The sequence below is a fragment of the Nomascus leucogenys genome, chromosome 5 (assembly GCF_006542625.1).
Source record: "Nomascus leucogenys isolate Asia chromosome 5, Asia_NLE_v1, whole genome shotgun sequence".
Classification (NCBI taxonomy): domain Eukaryota; kingdom Metazoa; phylum Chordata; class Mammalia; order Primates; family Hylobatidae; genus Nomascus; species Nomascus leucogenys.
The window spans coordinates 6,403,383-6,418,590 of record NC_044385.1 but is presented as its reverse complement, the minus strand read 5'-3'; the positions used below and the strand labels follow the sequence as shown (position 1 = coordinate 6,418,590).

Here is a 15,208-nt window from a genome sequence, read left to right as displayed (position 1 = left end):
GATGGAGCTAGAGGCCATTACCCTTAGCAACCAAATGCAGTTTTATTATCCTGAAACAACATTTGTTTTCTGGCTTTGACAAATGAGTGTCGTAAGTACAGATTCAAACTAAGATTTCCCAAAAAGTTTGCAGACTACAGTCTAACTGATAAAAACGTTGGCTGGTGGCTGGGCGCGGTGGCTCACACCTGTAATCCCAGCACTTTGGGAGGCCAAGGTGGGTGGATCACGAGGTCAAGAGATCGAGACCATCCTGGCTAACATGGTGAAACCCCATTTCTACTAAAAATACAAAAAATTAGCCGGGCATGTTGGCGGGTGCCTGTAGTCCCGGCTACTCGGAAGGCTGAGGCAGGAGAATAGCGTGAACCCAGGACGCGGAGTTTGCAGTGAGCCGAGATCGCGCCACTGCACTCCAGCCTGGGTGACAAAGTGAGACTCCTTCTCAAAAAAAAAAAAAAAATGTTGGCTGGACATGGTGGCTCATGCCTATAATCCCAGTAGTTTGGGAGGCCAAGGTGGACAGATCGCATAAGGTCAGGAGTTCAAGACCAGCCTGGCCAAAGTGGTGAAACCCCATCTCTACTAAAAATACAAGAATTAGCCAAGTATGGTGGCAGGCTTCTGTAATCTCAGCTACTCGGGAAGCTGAGGCAGGAGAATCACTTGAACCCAGGAGGCAGAGGTTGCAGTGAGCCGAGATCATGCCATTGCACTCCAGCCTGGGCGACAAGAGCAAAACTCCATCTCAAAAAAAAAAAAAAAAAGTTTACATTATGATTAGCTCCACAGTATTTAATAGAAAGGGTCTTGAACTCAAGTAAAAAAATCCTTGATGACCAGCGCAAATTTACATAAACGACCTAATGAACAGAATAACTTTGACCGAATTTTCCAGTTACTTTTTCCTCCCTTCCTTTTCCTTCCCTCAGGCTCTGGCATGCCCTCAATGGACATTATTGTGGATATTTTGGACAGCGAAGGCTCTTTGAATTATCACAGACAAGTGATATCATTTTGCCTTGTGATGTTACTGAATATCCCATAGAAATAAAAGAAGAAAGCAAGTTCACAGAGAAGCAAAAATATGAATATCCTCTGATATTTGACCGGGAAAAGTAAGATCATTAGCTCTTCTTTAGATAAGCATACAAGAATCACATGGTTGAGATGCTGTGGCACTGTCCTTGAGATGGAGAATTCAAGGCAAGAGGCCCAGAACTTTTCAATAATTTTGTAATCCAGTGGAAGGGAGATGTACGTAAACAAAGCTATAATTCGTAGTACTTCTGGGAACATCTGATTCTTAAGACAGTAACAGAAGGGCAAATAGGATTTAACCAAAGAAGACCAAAGGTGCAATAACTTGTTAGTGAGGGAAATTTGAGCATGCTTAAAGGCATAGGGGAGGAAAGATAGAGTACAGAATGTGAGAGAGAAGCTATTTCCTGCTTTTACAATCTTCAATCCTGGTTTTAGATGTCCTTTGTCATAATGGAAAAGATCAGTACTCTTGAGTTTTCAATATCAGTGGAGCTCAACCCAAGATGGTGAATGTCAAAATGTCCAGCCTTCAGGGGACCAGACCTGCCTGGACTGGTTACATCTCACAGACCAGCACTAAGGGAGCCAAGGAAGATGAGTCCAAATGGAAAGAATCGGAGAGGGATGTCAAAGCTAAAGTCCTTTAGGGAAATCCCAAGTGCACTCAAGGCTAGAAAGACCCAATGTCATTACCTAATTCAAAAGATGGTAGAAGGGTTGTCAATAGGAATTGAAGCTAAAAATCAGAAGCCACACAGGATTTGGATCAAAGCAGGAACAATTTGAAAACAATCAAGAAGGGTTCCAGGTGACCCCATCAGAGTGTTCAAGGACTACTTTGGCTGGCCAGTAAGGAGCCCTGGAGAAGAGGCTGGCTGAGATGGAAGAGGTGGTGTAGTAAGCCAAGCTTCATGATCCAGTAAAGTTCACCAAGCAAAGTTGCTCAGTTTTACTTTGGGCAATTGCTTAGCCCTGAATGTTCACATACCCTAGAACTTAAGACAGGATTCCAATTTGTCCATGTGTCTTCTTCTCTATACTGTGAGTTCCTTGAAGACTAGGACCTTGTTTTATACATCTTTGTATAAAACAGTTCATAGCTCTGTGCGCACCACACAGCAGGCACTCAAAAGATATTTGTGGAACTAATAAAGAATGACTAATGGAGAATACCACAAGCACAGGGAGCAGATGTGAATGGTAGACACAGAAGCATGAAAGGGTATGGTGCATACAGGAAAGCTTTAGCGTAGGACATGTGCTCATGTTATGTTGTTATTGCTAAATAATTATGGCTTATCTGTAGCAAAATGGGCCTTCTTCTGTAGAATGACTTCATCTCAGGACATAGTATTTCTTGTCTTTTGAAAATGTTAAACAGAAATATCATTTGACCCAGCAATCTCATTACTTGGTATATACCCAAAGGAATATAAATCATTCTACCATAAAGATACATGCATGTGTATGTTCATTGCAGCACTATTCACAATAGCAAAGACATGGAATCAACCTAGGTGTACATCAGTGGTAGACTGGATAAAGAAAGTGTGGTACATATACACCATGAAATACTATGCACCCATAAAAAAGAATGAGATCATGTCCTTTGCAGGAACATGAATGGAGCTGGAGGCTATTATCCTTAGCAAACTAATGCAGGAACAGAAAACCTAATACTGCATGTTCTCACTTACAAGTGGGAGCTAAATGAGAACACGTGGACACATAGAGGGGAACAACACAACTGGGGCCTACTTGAGGGTGGAGGGTGGGAGGAGGGAGAGGATCAGGAAAAATAACTAATGGGTACTAGACTTAATACCTGGGTGATGAAATATCTGTGTAACAAACCCCCATGACATAAGTTTACCGAAATAACATACCTGCACATGTACCACTGAACTTAAATAATTAAGTTTTTTTAAAAAGTTATGACTTTCTAAATATATACATAATTAAGTTTTGACTATAGGGGAAGCTTCCTTGAAACATACAGAAGTCAAGCACTGGTCTTGTAAAAGAGGTTTCCTAGTTCCTAATATACAGTTTCCCCTCCCACTCCCCAAAGGCTATTAGTGAATTTAAATACATGAAATGGCCGGTCATGGTGGCTCAGGCCTGTAATCCCAGCACTTTAGGAGGCTGAGGCGGGCAGATCACTTGAGGTCAGGAGTTTGAGACTAGCCTGGCAAACATGGCGAAATCCCATCTTTACTAAAAATATAAAAATTAGCCAGGCATGGTGATGTGCACCTGTAATCCCAGCTACTTGGGAGGCTGAGGCACAAGAATCCCTTGAACCTGGGAGGCGGAGGTTGCAGTGAGCCGAGATTGCACTACTACACTCCATACTGGGCGACAGAGCGAGACCCTGTCTCAAAAAATATAAAAAAAAATAAATAAATAAATGGAATGTTCTGGCTGAGTAGGAGTTGCTGTGGTTTCTATAGAGGAATATTTGGGAAACCAAGTGGAATAAGAGTTGAGTGCAGAGATACTGTCATTGGGACTGATGCCATAGGAACCAAGAAATGTGGGCACCAGAGAAGGACATAATGGATCTTTGTTTAGTTGGCAGACAATAAAAGGTATGGGTATGTACTTATTCTTGTATCTTTATATGCAGATGGAGAAAAATGAGCTCAATGTCTTTACTTTTCAAACGCACACCTCCCAAGGCCTTTGAAGTGGAACAGGATTTCAAGTTTTTCCAGTCTCTTTCTTTTCCTAAGGTAGCTTAAAAAAAAAAAAAAGAAATGGCAGCAACAACAAAACCTTTGCTTTTGTTTTTCTGAATTCAAATATGTCCAGTAATATAACACATTAATTTTTTATTGATGGTATTACAAATTACCATAAACTTGGTGGCTTAAACAATACAAATTAATTATCTCACAAGTTTGGAGGCCAAAAATTCTACATGGGGGCTATACTGAGGTGTCACCTGAGCCGAATTTCTTTCTGGAGGCTGTAAGAGAGAAGCCCGTATTCCTTAGCTTGTGGCTCCCTTCCTTCATCTTCAAAGCCAGCAATGGGCCAGACATGGTGGCTCACCTCTGTAATCTCAGAACTTTGGGAGGCTGAGGTGTGTGGATCACTTGAGGTCAGGAGTTCGAGACCAGCCTGATCAACATGGCGAAACTCCATCTCCATTAAAAGTAAAAAAATCAGCCAGGCATGGTGATAAGCACCTGTAGTCCCCGCTACTTTGGAGGCTGAGGCATGAGAATCGCTTGAATCCAGGAGGCAGGGGTTGCAGTGAGCTGAGATGGTGCTGCTGCACTCCAGCCTCCGCAACATAGCGAGTCTCCCTCTCAAAAAAAAAAAAAAAAAGCCAGAAATGTGTCCCCTCTCTGACCATGTGGTCACATAGCCCTCTGACCCAGCAGGAAAAATTATCTGCTTTTAAATATTTATGTGGGCTGGGCACAGTGGCCTGTAAACCCATCATGTTGGGAGGTCAAGGTGGAAAGATCCCTAGAGTCCAGGAGTTCAAGACCAGTCTAGGCAACATAGTGAGACTATGTCTCTATTAAAAAATTGTTTTAAAAGTAGCTGGGCATGGTGACAGTGCACCTGTGGTCCTGGCTAGTTGGGAGGCTGAGGTGGGAGGATCCCTTGAGGCCAGGAATTTGAGGTTACAGTGAGCTATGATCCCACCACTTCACCCTAGCTTGGGCGAAAGAGTGAGACCTTGTCTGGGAAACAAAAAAGAAAAAAGAAAAAACAACAAAAGATTAAAGTGATTAGACTTGGCTTATCTAGATAATACAGCATAATCTGCTTGTCTCAAGGTTCTTAACATGAATCATATCTGCAAAGTCTCTTTTGCCAAGTAAAGCAATATATTCACAAGTTAGGAAGTAGGAGAAAAGGATGTGGACATCTTTGGTAGCTGTTCTTCTACCTTTCACAGACAGACATGTTTTTCTTCAGTGGAGAATTAAGAGAGAAAAGTGTACTGCTGTTCATTCTATTTCTAATTTTAACACTTCTAGAGAACAGATATAAAATGATTCTTTAGGCTAAGGTCTAACTTAATAAAATTGATTTCCTCAAGGTTTTCCACTAAATAAACCAAAAGAACCTTTCTAAACGTATCTCCTATTACCAACCTACAGTTACCCCACCCTCAACAAATCGCACTAATTACTGTTTCCTAAGCATTCCTCGCTGTCTTCTGCCCTATAATTTAGTTCTCCTGTGATGTCCTTGCCATATCTATAACCTCTTCCATCTGTCCAAGTCTACCCTATCTTTGTAATACATAGAAAGGTTAGTATACAGGGGCCGGGTGCGGTGGCTCACGCCTGTAATCTCAGCATTGTGGGAGGCCAAGGTGCGCGGATCACTAGGTCAGGAGATCAAGACCATCCTGACTAACATGGTGAAACCCCATCTCTACTATAAGTACAAAAAATCAGTGGGACGTGGTGGTGTGCACCTGTAGTCCCAGCTACTCAGGAGGCTGAGGCAGGAAAATTGCTTGAACCCAGGAGATGGAGGTTGCAGTGAGCTGAGATCGTGCCACTGCACTGTAACCTGGGCGACAGAGTGAGACTCTGTCTCAAAAAATAAATAAATAAATAAATATAAATAAAATAAAAATTTGAAAAGGTTAGTATACAGGATATGGAAAGAACTCCTAAAATCAGTGAGGAAAAAAGAGATGATTCCACAAAATGGTTTAAAATAAGGTGGCTGAGCAAAATGGCAGAGGAGGACTTCACAGGAGCCAGATTGACAAATATCAAAAAGTCTGAAAATATCAAGGGCTGGTGTTTTGTGGCACAATCAGAACACTAATCTGCTGATGGTAGTGGTGTAAATTGGTAGAACCACTGTGGAAAGTAACGTGGCATTATCTAGTAAAGATGAAAATAGGCCTATCCTATTAAATGTATACCTTAGGGAAACTTGAACATCTCCTTAGCAGACAGGTACAAGAATGCTCAGAGAAGTGCAGTTTGCAATAGCAAACCCCTGAAAGCAGCTTAAGTGCTCATCAACAGGATAATGGGCAAATCAATTATGGCATACTCATAAACTGGAATACGATAGATCTGTGAAAATAAATGAACGAGAGTAACACTCATCTACAGGAATGATGGTTTGAAGCAATTATTGAATGAGAACAATTTTGCATAAGTATATCCATAACAATTTCATTTATGTAACAGTCAAAAACAGGCAAAATGAAACAAAATGTTGTTTGGGCAAGAAACATGTATAAGGTAAAATTATATAAACAAAAGCAAGAGAATTAAAAACACAAAATTCTGTATTGTCATTTATGTCTGAGGGTAGATGAGCAGGAGTGAGGTGAGGGAGAGCTTCACATACGGAGAAGCTCAAAGTTGGGGGTGTTGTTCCAGTTTGTAAAACAGGGCAGCAGATCCACAAGCGTCCACTGAATGTTCAGTATGTCATTATTCTTTAACAGTATCTACCTTCAAAGTTGGGGGTGTTGTTCCAATTTGTAAAACAGGCAGCAGATCCACAAATGTCCAGTATGTCCTGAATGTTCAGTATATCATTATGCTTTAACAGTATCTACCTCGTATTTAATAAATATTTAATCTTCAATTCTTTTCAAGTGAAACAATTTTCAAAAACTTTACCTTTCTGTCCAAATGGAGCTCAGGTACCTTCTTTTCCCTGAAGACAGGGTGATAAGGAGGGAAGCCACAGGGTGTGGAGTCTAACAGACTTAGGTTTAATTTTAGATAAGTTCGTTCTTTCTTTCCTCATCTGAAAATCCTTCAAAGCGTTTTTGCAAGAATTAAATGAGAAAATACATACCAGGTACATTTCAGTTTCTCAATAAACATTAGTTCCACTTTCGCCAAAGGCCCCACCCATGTCTCCCTGCTTCGAGTCTCATAACATGTTCTATTATCGTGTTCTACACTAAAATAGAATTATTCAGCTGGGTGTGGTGGCTCAAGCCTGTGATCTCAACATTTTGGGAGGCTGAGGCGGGTAGATCACCTGAGGTCAGGAGTTCGAGACCAGCCTGGCCAACATGGTGAAACCTGTCTCTACTAAAAATACAAAAATTAGCTGGGCATGGTAGCAGGCGCCTGTAATCCCAGCTGCTTGGGAGGCTGAGTCAGGAGAATCCCTTGAACTCAGGAGGCAGAGGTTGCAGTGAGCCGAGATCGCGCCATTACACTCCAGCCTGGGCAACAAGAGCAAAACTCTGTCTCAAAAAAAAAAAAAAAAATTATTTGCATACTTACCTCTACTTCCCATCCCTATCACTAAATCATAAGCTCTTTATGAGCAAAGACACATGCATAGCCTATAACAGATACTCAATTTTGTTGAATAGGACTAAAATAGTACAACCTAGAAATAAAGATTGGAATTCACTTTTAACATTCTCCTTCAATTTAGAGATAAGAAATCATTTTTTAAGTAACTTAACTGAAACATTAAGTAAATTTGGAGAAATCTTTAGAATGAGTTTTAGAGCCTTTGAAATGAAATAATTGAATGCCCCACATATTTTAAGATTTACTCTTTTTTTTTTTTTTTTTTCGAGACAGAGTCTTGCTCTGTCATCCAGGCTGGAGTGCAGTGGTGTGATCTTGGCTCATTGCAACCTCCACCTCCCAGGTTCAAGTGATTCTCCTGCTTCAGCCTCCCAAGTAGCTGGGACTACAGGCACTTGCCACCACGCCCAGCTAATTTTTGTATTTTTAGTAGAGACAGGGTTTCACCATGTTGGCCAGGATGGTCTCCATCTTTTGACCTCGTGATCTGCCCGCCTCGGCCTCTGAAAGTGCTGGGATTACAGGCGTGAGCCACCGCACCCAGCCGGTTTATTCTCTTTTTACCTCAGTCGGTTGTAAAACAACAAAGGTTGAATGCTACAGTTAAATTAAAATGCCTTTCCCTTAGGACTCTCATTTTCACCAGCAGTCTCGTTTTGCCCATTCCTTTTCATTTTCAATTATGTAATATTTATCTATTCACTTCTTCTGTAAATTTCTTTTTTGATGTATTGTGATCGTGAATGATGATACAGTGGTACTAAATCTTACAATTGAATAGCACCTTGCTATACATATGATTTCATTTGATTCTCATAACTAGGTAACAGGGAATGCCCTTCTCTAAGATCACGCATCTAATAAATGACAGAGTCAGGATTTGGACCCTGGTATTTTACCAGTGATAGGATGTGCCCTTTTTATTAAACATTCATCCTTTTGTTTTGCAGATTCGAAGATATCCCTCAGAAGGTTTCGTGACTGAAAACAGAGAGGCAGGGATTGTTTTTGGCTCTCTGCCTATATACAGGGTGAGTTGGAGTTTCTAGGAGTAGAGGGGTCACAGAACAGTAGGGAATCTGCCATCTCATTCCTGACCCTGGGCTACTAAGCAAGGTTGGAGAAAATCAGTCAAGTGGACCATTGCTTCCAAAAACGTATTATGTGCAGTCCCAGAAAAGTCTTGGGCTGTGTGTGTCAATGACCGGGTCCCTTGTCTCTGCCATACCACGTGGTGGTTATTTTGAACTTTACTCTGGTGGTTCGTCAACTACAAGGTAAAATCCAAATGCCTTTGCTTGGCTTACAAAACCTCTAGGATCCACCCTCTTTTTTTACCACCTTCTCCTCATACTCTGCCTATATTCCAACCACATGAAATTACTTTCCATGCCTTAAGCATCACTGGTCTCTCCAACACCTCTGAAACTGTGCCCGTGCTGTCCCCCTGCCCAGGATTCATTCATTTCTTGTTTCCCTCCAAATCCCTACTCATCCTTCCAGTCTCCACCCCAGGTAACTTTTGATAGACAACTAATTAATTAACCCAATAAATAATAAGCCAGAGACCAAAGATTTCAAATTAACTTATATCTTAAATGTTATCTTTCCTAAGAACATGTTGTAACAGGTATCAAATACTTAAGCTAACAGATGATGCTGAAGGGTGAACTATCAAGATTTAATAGTGAATTTCTAAAAGGTAGACTGAACGCAGTGCCTCACACCTGTAACCCCAGAATTTTGGGAGGCAGAGGCAAGGAGACTGCTTGAGCCCAGAAATTCGAGACCAGCCTGGGCAACATAATGGGACCCTCTCTCTATTTTAAAAATAAAAAATAAAATAAAATAAAGATTTAATACTGAGCAACTGGGAGGAAGGGGGGTGTGTATTTTGAAGCAGCTGGGCCTTCTTCTCAGTCCTCATCCCAACTCCTGAATTCGTATTACAGAAGTAATCACTTTGAGTGTGTCTCACTGACTAATTTATGGCTTCCAGATATCAAGCCCCACTAGTCTAAGATTTCTTCCACTGATTGGCGTAGAAGCCCAAAAGGACTCTTCAGATGGCATTACAGCAAAGAAGAAGGGAGGTCATGTTCAACGTGAAAAAGTAAGTTAGTACTAATTCCACAGTTAACTCCAATTTCAGTGTATCCTATTTCTGTTTGTTTTTTTAAAAATATGTCTCTGCTTTCAGAAACATTCTGAACCTAAAATCATTTCAGTTCATACTGTTTTTTTTTTTTTCTTGAGGCAGTTTCCCTCTTGTTGCCCAGGCTGGAGTGCAATGGCAGGATCTCAGCTCACTGCAACCTCCGACTCCCAGGTTCAAACGATTCTTCTGCCTCAGCCTCCTAAGTAGCTGGGATTACAGGCATGCGCCACTGTGTCCAGCTAATTTTGCATTTTTTTTTTAGTAGAGATGAGGTTTTTCCATGTTGGTCAGGCTGGTCTCGAACTCCGGACCTCAGGTGATCCACCCGCCTCGGCCTCCCAAAGTGTTAGGATTACAGGCGTAAGCCACCGCGCCTGGTCTCAGTTCATACTTTTTATGAATATTCCAGATGTGTGTGTTTTAGCTCAGTGAGATGAAAATCATGAATTTGCTGGACAGAGAGAGAGAAAAATCAAATAAGATCAATAAACCTGAGCTAATGAACTTATCTAGAGCTTTATGACTGAAATTCACTGAGCTGTTCTAGAAACTAAGAGATTTGACACGACATACAGGAGGGCTGTGTAACCATCCTTGTGTCTTAATTTGGTTGTACCTACAGAGTAAAGCCATGACATCAATCAGTTTCTGTCTTAGCTGCAAGAATTCTTCTAAAGTATTAATAAAAATAACTAACATGCGATGCTTTATAGTTTGCAGTGATTTTATAAATGATTCATTTGAGTTTCACAATAAGAACAAAGAAACTATTAGACTCTCTTAGAGCTGGGAAAAAAATGGAGCCTAAAGTAAGGTCAAGTGCCTTACCAAAGATCATATACAAATGAAGTGATAAGCTGATGCCTACTCTGACTCCAAATTCCATGCTCATTCAATTAAACCATGATAGCCTACACAGCTATCACTATATAACCTAACACTCTTCTACTAGTTCTAGAAGCTTTCAGGGGCCTAACTTAACCTGTGGCCATTTATCCAGTCATTAAAATAGATCAAACATTTAGGAGGAAGATATAGCACATGGTAATTTTTTATAAGTCTCTTTCTATGAAGTCAGATTAAAATTAAAAAGGAGTTGGCTTTTATTGATTGAGCCTAACTCAGTAATAGATAACAAATACAACAACAACAATATTCAAGGCTGCTTTATTTAATTAATATTGAAAACTTTGCCATAATAACGTTAGCTTGTGCACTTAATGAGAATATGAATAATTTCTGTTAATCATCAACTCTGACAATTATTTGAGTAAGAATTTTTGGTATTAGAAGAGTTTTCTGTTAAAAAAATATAATTTACTTTTAATTGTTTTATGTAATTGATGAAACCCAGTTGTATAAATAATCCAAAACCTTGTCTAGAGACCTGGAAATGAAAAAAAAAATCCAAATCTAAAGGTAATAAAGAAAGTATTTGTATTTTTTTCTGCACGACTCTGTGCATTAAGTTTTATAATTCATGTATTTTATGCCTATTTGCACTCTTATTTAAATTTTATCTCATCTGATGTTAAATATACTTTACATTCTTTAAGTAAATACTAAGTGACAGAAAGAAGATGGCCAAATATGTCTTAGGTACCAGGGGGAACACAATATGAAATTAAAAATTATTCACAGTTAATCTACATAAAGACTAATCTACACTCCAATAATCAGAATTTGACTCTGCTATAATTAATTTTATTAGAGATCATAAAGAATGATAAATTATCCAAGCACAAAGACATTTTTAAGATGTTTAAATAACCTGATGTTCTGACAGATCCTTTATTTTCTCTTAATCACTCTGATAGATCGTCGATCACACCAGAAAGACAAAAGGAATAGATGTCTTCATTTGTTTATAGAAAATAGGTGCCTTAATTTGCTTAAATTGAAAAATCCTGACATAAAACTCTCTTCTGGTTTACTAAAAGAAATAGTTAAGTGTGGCCAGGGGGGTCAAAATTGGTTTCCAATATACAATTAAGACCCTTTTAGAAAATTGTGCACTTAGTAAGATGACAAAATCTGGAAACTGGGATAGATTAAAGCACCAGTATGTTAACTGTCAACAATTTTAGAACTCCAAAGAGCCTAAATGGAAAAATCGTGGATGAAATAAAATCAATAGTTAGGCACCAAGTGCCTAGTTTCATAAAAACACTTCCAAAATGGTGGGCATAAAACGACGTCAGAAATTTAGGGGGAGAAATTTCACTTTTATGAAACAAATATTTATGGAATAACTTAAAATATTCATCATGTCCCCTGCACTGTTCTGGGCACCAGGAATCCATTTATAGATTAAGGAACTTACAGTACAGTTGGAAGAAAGTTCTTTGAGTAAAAGCTTCAATAACAGATATCTTAGTCTCTTTTGACTTATTATTTTTAAATATAGAAATGCTAATTCTGAATATGAACTTCTTTAAATCATTTATACGTCTCTTTAGAATTAAACAACACATTATAAAATATTAACCACGGTACAACAAAAGATAAATCAGAACATGAGTTTATATTTCCTTTTCAGTTTAAATGTAGGAAGAGAAGGGAAGAAAGTGAACTTTGGAAAGTGTAACCCATTTTCAAAATTGTGGAAACACATCCAATCATGCAAAAGTGTCTATGTGAAAGATGGTATATGTGAAAACATACGCCATAGTTTTTCCGAAGTATTTAATGACAGGCCAGGCTCAGTGGCTCATGCCTGTAATCCCAGCACTTTGGGAGGCTGAGGCAGTTGGACTGATTGAACCCAGGAGTTTGAGACCAGTCTGGGAAACACAGTGAGACCTTGTCTCTACAAAAAAAAAAAAAAAAAAAAAAATTAGCCGGGTGTGGTGGTGCGTACCTGTAGTCCCAGCTACTTGGGAGGCTGAGGTGGGAGGATCGCTTGAGCCTGGAAAGTGGACATTGCAGTGAGCCAAGATCATGCCAAAGCATCTCAGCCTGGGTGACAGAATGAAACTGTCTCAAAAAAAAAAAAAGTATTTAATGACAGAAAAATTCTCACAATTTTATTTTAGGTTAAAAGAATATATAAACTGTAACTCAGTAATATTTCTAATGATAACAGCAAAACTTTATTTTCAAATCAATGTTGCCCGGTATGATACTGTGCATTTGCTATGCACGCTTTCATTTCATCTTTGCAACAACACTTTGAGATATGCTGCAATGATCATCCTCCTGTTACAACTAAGAAAACTGAAACACAGAGGATAAGTAATTCCTCTGAGATTACAAAAAAAGCAAGTCATAGAGCTGGGATAAATCCAGTCACTTAACTTCAGAGCCTGTACACTTAAATGCAATGCAGCATAATTCAGAGGTGGGTGAGCTGCTAGGTCTCTCCTGGTCAGAATAACCTTATGAGAATTAACAATTAATGAATATTAGAGAGCCCCACCCTTCCCATCTTTTTCAGTCTCCTCACTGATTTAATTTTTTTCATAGCTCTGATAACTACATGACATTGTATCATATAAAAATTCATTTTTTCCAAAAGTATTTTTCATATAGCTTAATTTTTCCCCTAAAAAGTCATTTTTATTGCCTTTATCCCACTAGAGTGTAAGATCCATGAAGGCAGAAACTTTGCCTAACTTACTCTGTGCTGCAGTGCCAATGTCGAGAACATAAGAGACACTGCAGAAACCTTTGCTGAATGAAATAGTGAATTAGCTTTTAAAACAAGTGGAAAAAGAAAAAGAGAAAATAAAAGAAAGATCTGTGCAGCTTGGAAAGTTCCCTTTGCTGGGGTTTAGCAGGTTGATCCAGGGAGCTAAGCCTCCTACCTTGTCTGTGGGAGAAAGAGGAGTAGTCATGTGACCTGTTAATGTCCAAGCTTAAAGGATCCGTAAGTGGTTGAATCTTGACCTTAGGAGCTCACTCTTCTCCCTTTCCTTATAACTCTCTACATCTCCTCTTCTCTTTTTCTTCCTTCTTTCTTTTTCCCCATAATAGACCATAAAATCAAATTGACGTGTATTGTGAATATTGGTTGAACATTACCGATACGAATTTTTAAACCAAATTAGTTTAAATTTTTATACCTATTTCTTCCAAAAATAATCAAGGCAAAACAAACTTTTATCAGCTGGACGTAGTGACACATGCTTGTGGTCCCAGTTACTTGGGAGGCTAAGATGGGAGGATTGCTTGAGCCCAGGAGGTTGAGGCTGCAGTGAGCTGTGATGGTGCCACTGCACTCCAGCCTGGGTGACAGAGCAAGACCCTGTCTCAAAACAAAGCAGAACACAACAAAAGCCAAACTTTTATTCCTCATTTGTGTGACTGATAATCACTTGATTTTATTTTCCTATGAGCCAATGGACTCTGATGTTATTAATCTACAATATTATTAATTTTGCTCACTTCAGCAGCACATATACAATATTAATTATTAATTAACCAAGTCTTGTTTTGTTTTGTTTTGACCCAACCCTTTCCACACTGTGCAGCTGAGTCCCAGAATGGATAACTGCCCAGTTAAGTAGCTCTTCAGCTTCTGCTTGTCCACCGCATCCTTCAGGAGCCCCACCTCCTACTTTTAACACACTTTTATCTTGAAGTCACATAGGATTGTTAAGTAAATAACTATTCATTTTTTTCTAGGAGGATTAAAATATCTATGTAAATTAGCAATACAACTTGACTCTGGAAAATTGTGTATGTCAGTAGAATGCCAGTTACTAACTGACATGCTCTTTATTTCACAGGCACCACGAAGAAGAAGTTTGAAAAAAAATTTAGTCCCACAAATAAATCTGGCTTCTTCCTTCTTCCCAGCTATACCCAAGTAAGGAGAAAAAATCAGAAATGACTGCTGCACATAAAATGGCAACGTTTGGATGATACCTGCTCTTTATTTCAGGATGAGAGGGAGAAACCACCAGACACTATCAGTCACCTCTAGTGTCAGGCCATCCTATTGATGGGAAAGATTGCTTAGGGAGTTCTGGTGATCTCAACTCTGAATACCAAGCAAGCAGCAAGCAGCCAGAAGTTTAGACGATGTTTCTTATTTACTATCAGCAAACCGACACATAAGAAAACAAATGAAATCAACAGCATTAGTAGGTCTAAAATAATATGGTTATCAATGTTTAGCTTTCCACTTCCTCCCATTGGTCACCTTACTCCACAGCCAGAATGAGTGTCAGAACATGTGCAGTAAAAGCCACTTTCAAGTCATGCTATGTGTTGTACAAAGAGAATTATTAAAAAGAAAAATGTACCAGTCCGATCTCTAGATGTTTGTCTTCTTCATTCAGAGAAATATTATCTGGAAGAAAATGTCCTAAGTTTCTTAAAGTCAGAAATTATTTATATGTAGTCCAGACCTGACTCCAGATAAATATAAAAGAAAGCAAGGAAAGGAAGAAAAATGGGTCATAGAAATAGAAAAAGTATACTAACATGGTAGATTTAACCTTAAATATATCAATAATTATGAAACCTTTAATAGGTTAAGTATGCAAGTTTAAAAGGTTGTCAGAATGGACTAAAAAAACAAAATCCAGGAGATACACCTAATGCTAACTGACAAGTTAATGGGTGCAGCACACCAACATGGCACACGGATACATATGTAACAAACCTGCACATTGTGCACATGTACCCTAAAACTTAAAGTACAATAATAAAAAAAAATCCAACTATATGTTATTTACAAGAAACACATCTAACATACAAGGACACCAAACTCTTAAAG

At 39.0% G+C, this 15,208-nt stretch overlaps 1 protein-coding gene across 1 annotated transcript in view; it reads left to right on the top strand.

Moving 5' to 3' along the window:
• The window catches only part of WDR64 (WD repeat domain 64), a 156,053-nt gene extending 141,316 nt beyond the window's left edge, over nucleotides 1-14,737 (top strand). Inside the window, exons 24-28 of the mRNA XM_030812610.1 lie at nucleotides 933-1,118; nucleotides 3,674-3,779; nucleotides 8,276-8,356; nucleotides 9,325-9,438; nucleotides 14,214-14,737. Of these exons, the coding sequence (XP_030668470.1) occupies nucleotides 933-1,118; nucleotides 3,674-3,779; nucleotides 8,276-8,356; nucleotides 9,325-9,438; nucleotides 14,214-14,297 (571 nt within the window). The 3' untranslated portion in view covers nucleotides 14,298-14,737. The remainder of the gene's footprint in view (nucleotides 1-932; nucleotides 1,119-3,673; nucleotides 3,780-8,275; nucleotides 8,357-9,324; nucleotides 9,439-14,213) is intronic.
• Nucleotides 14,738-15,208: the final 471 nt, after the last annotated feature.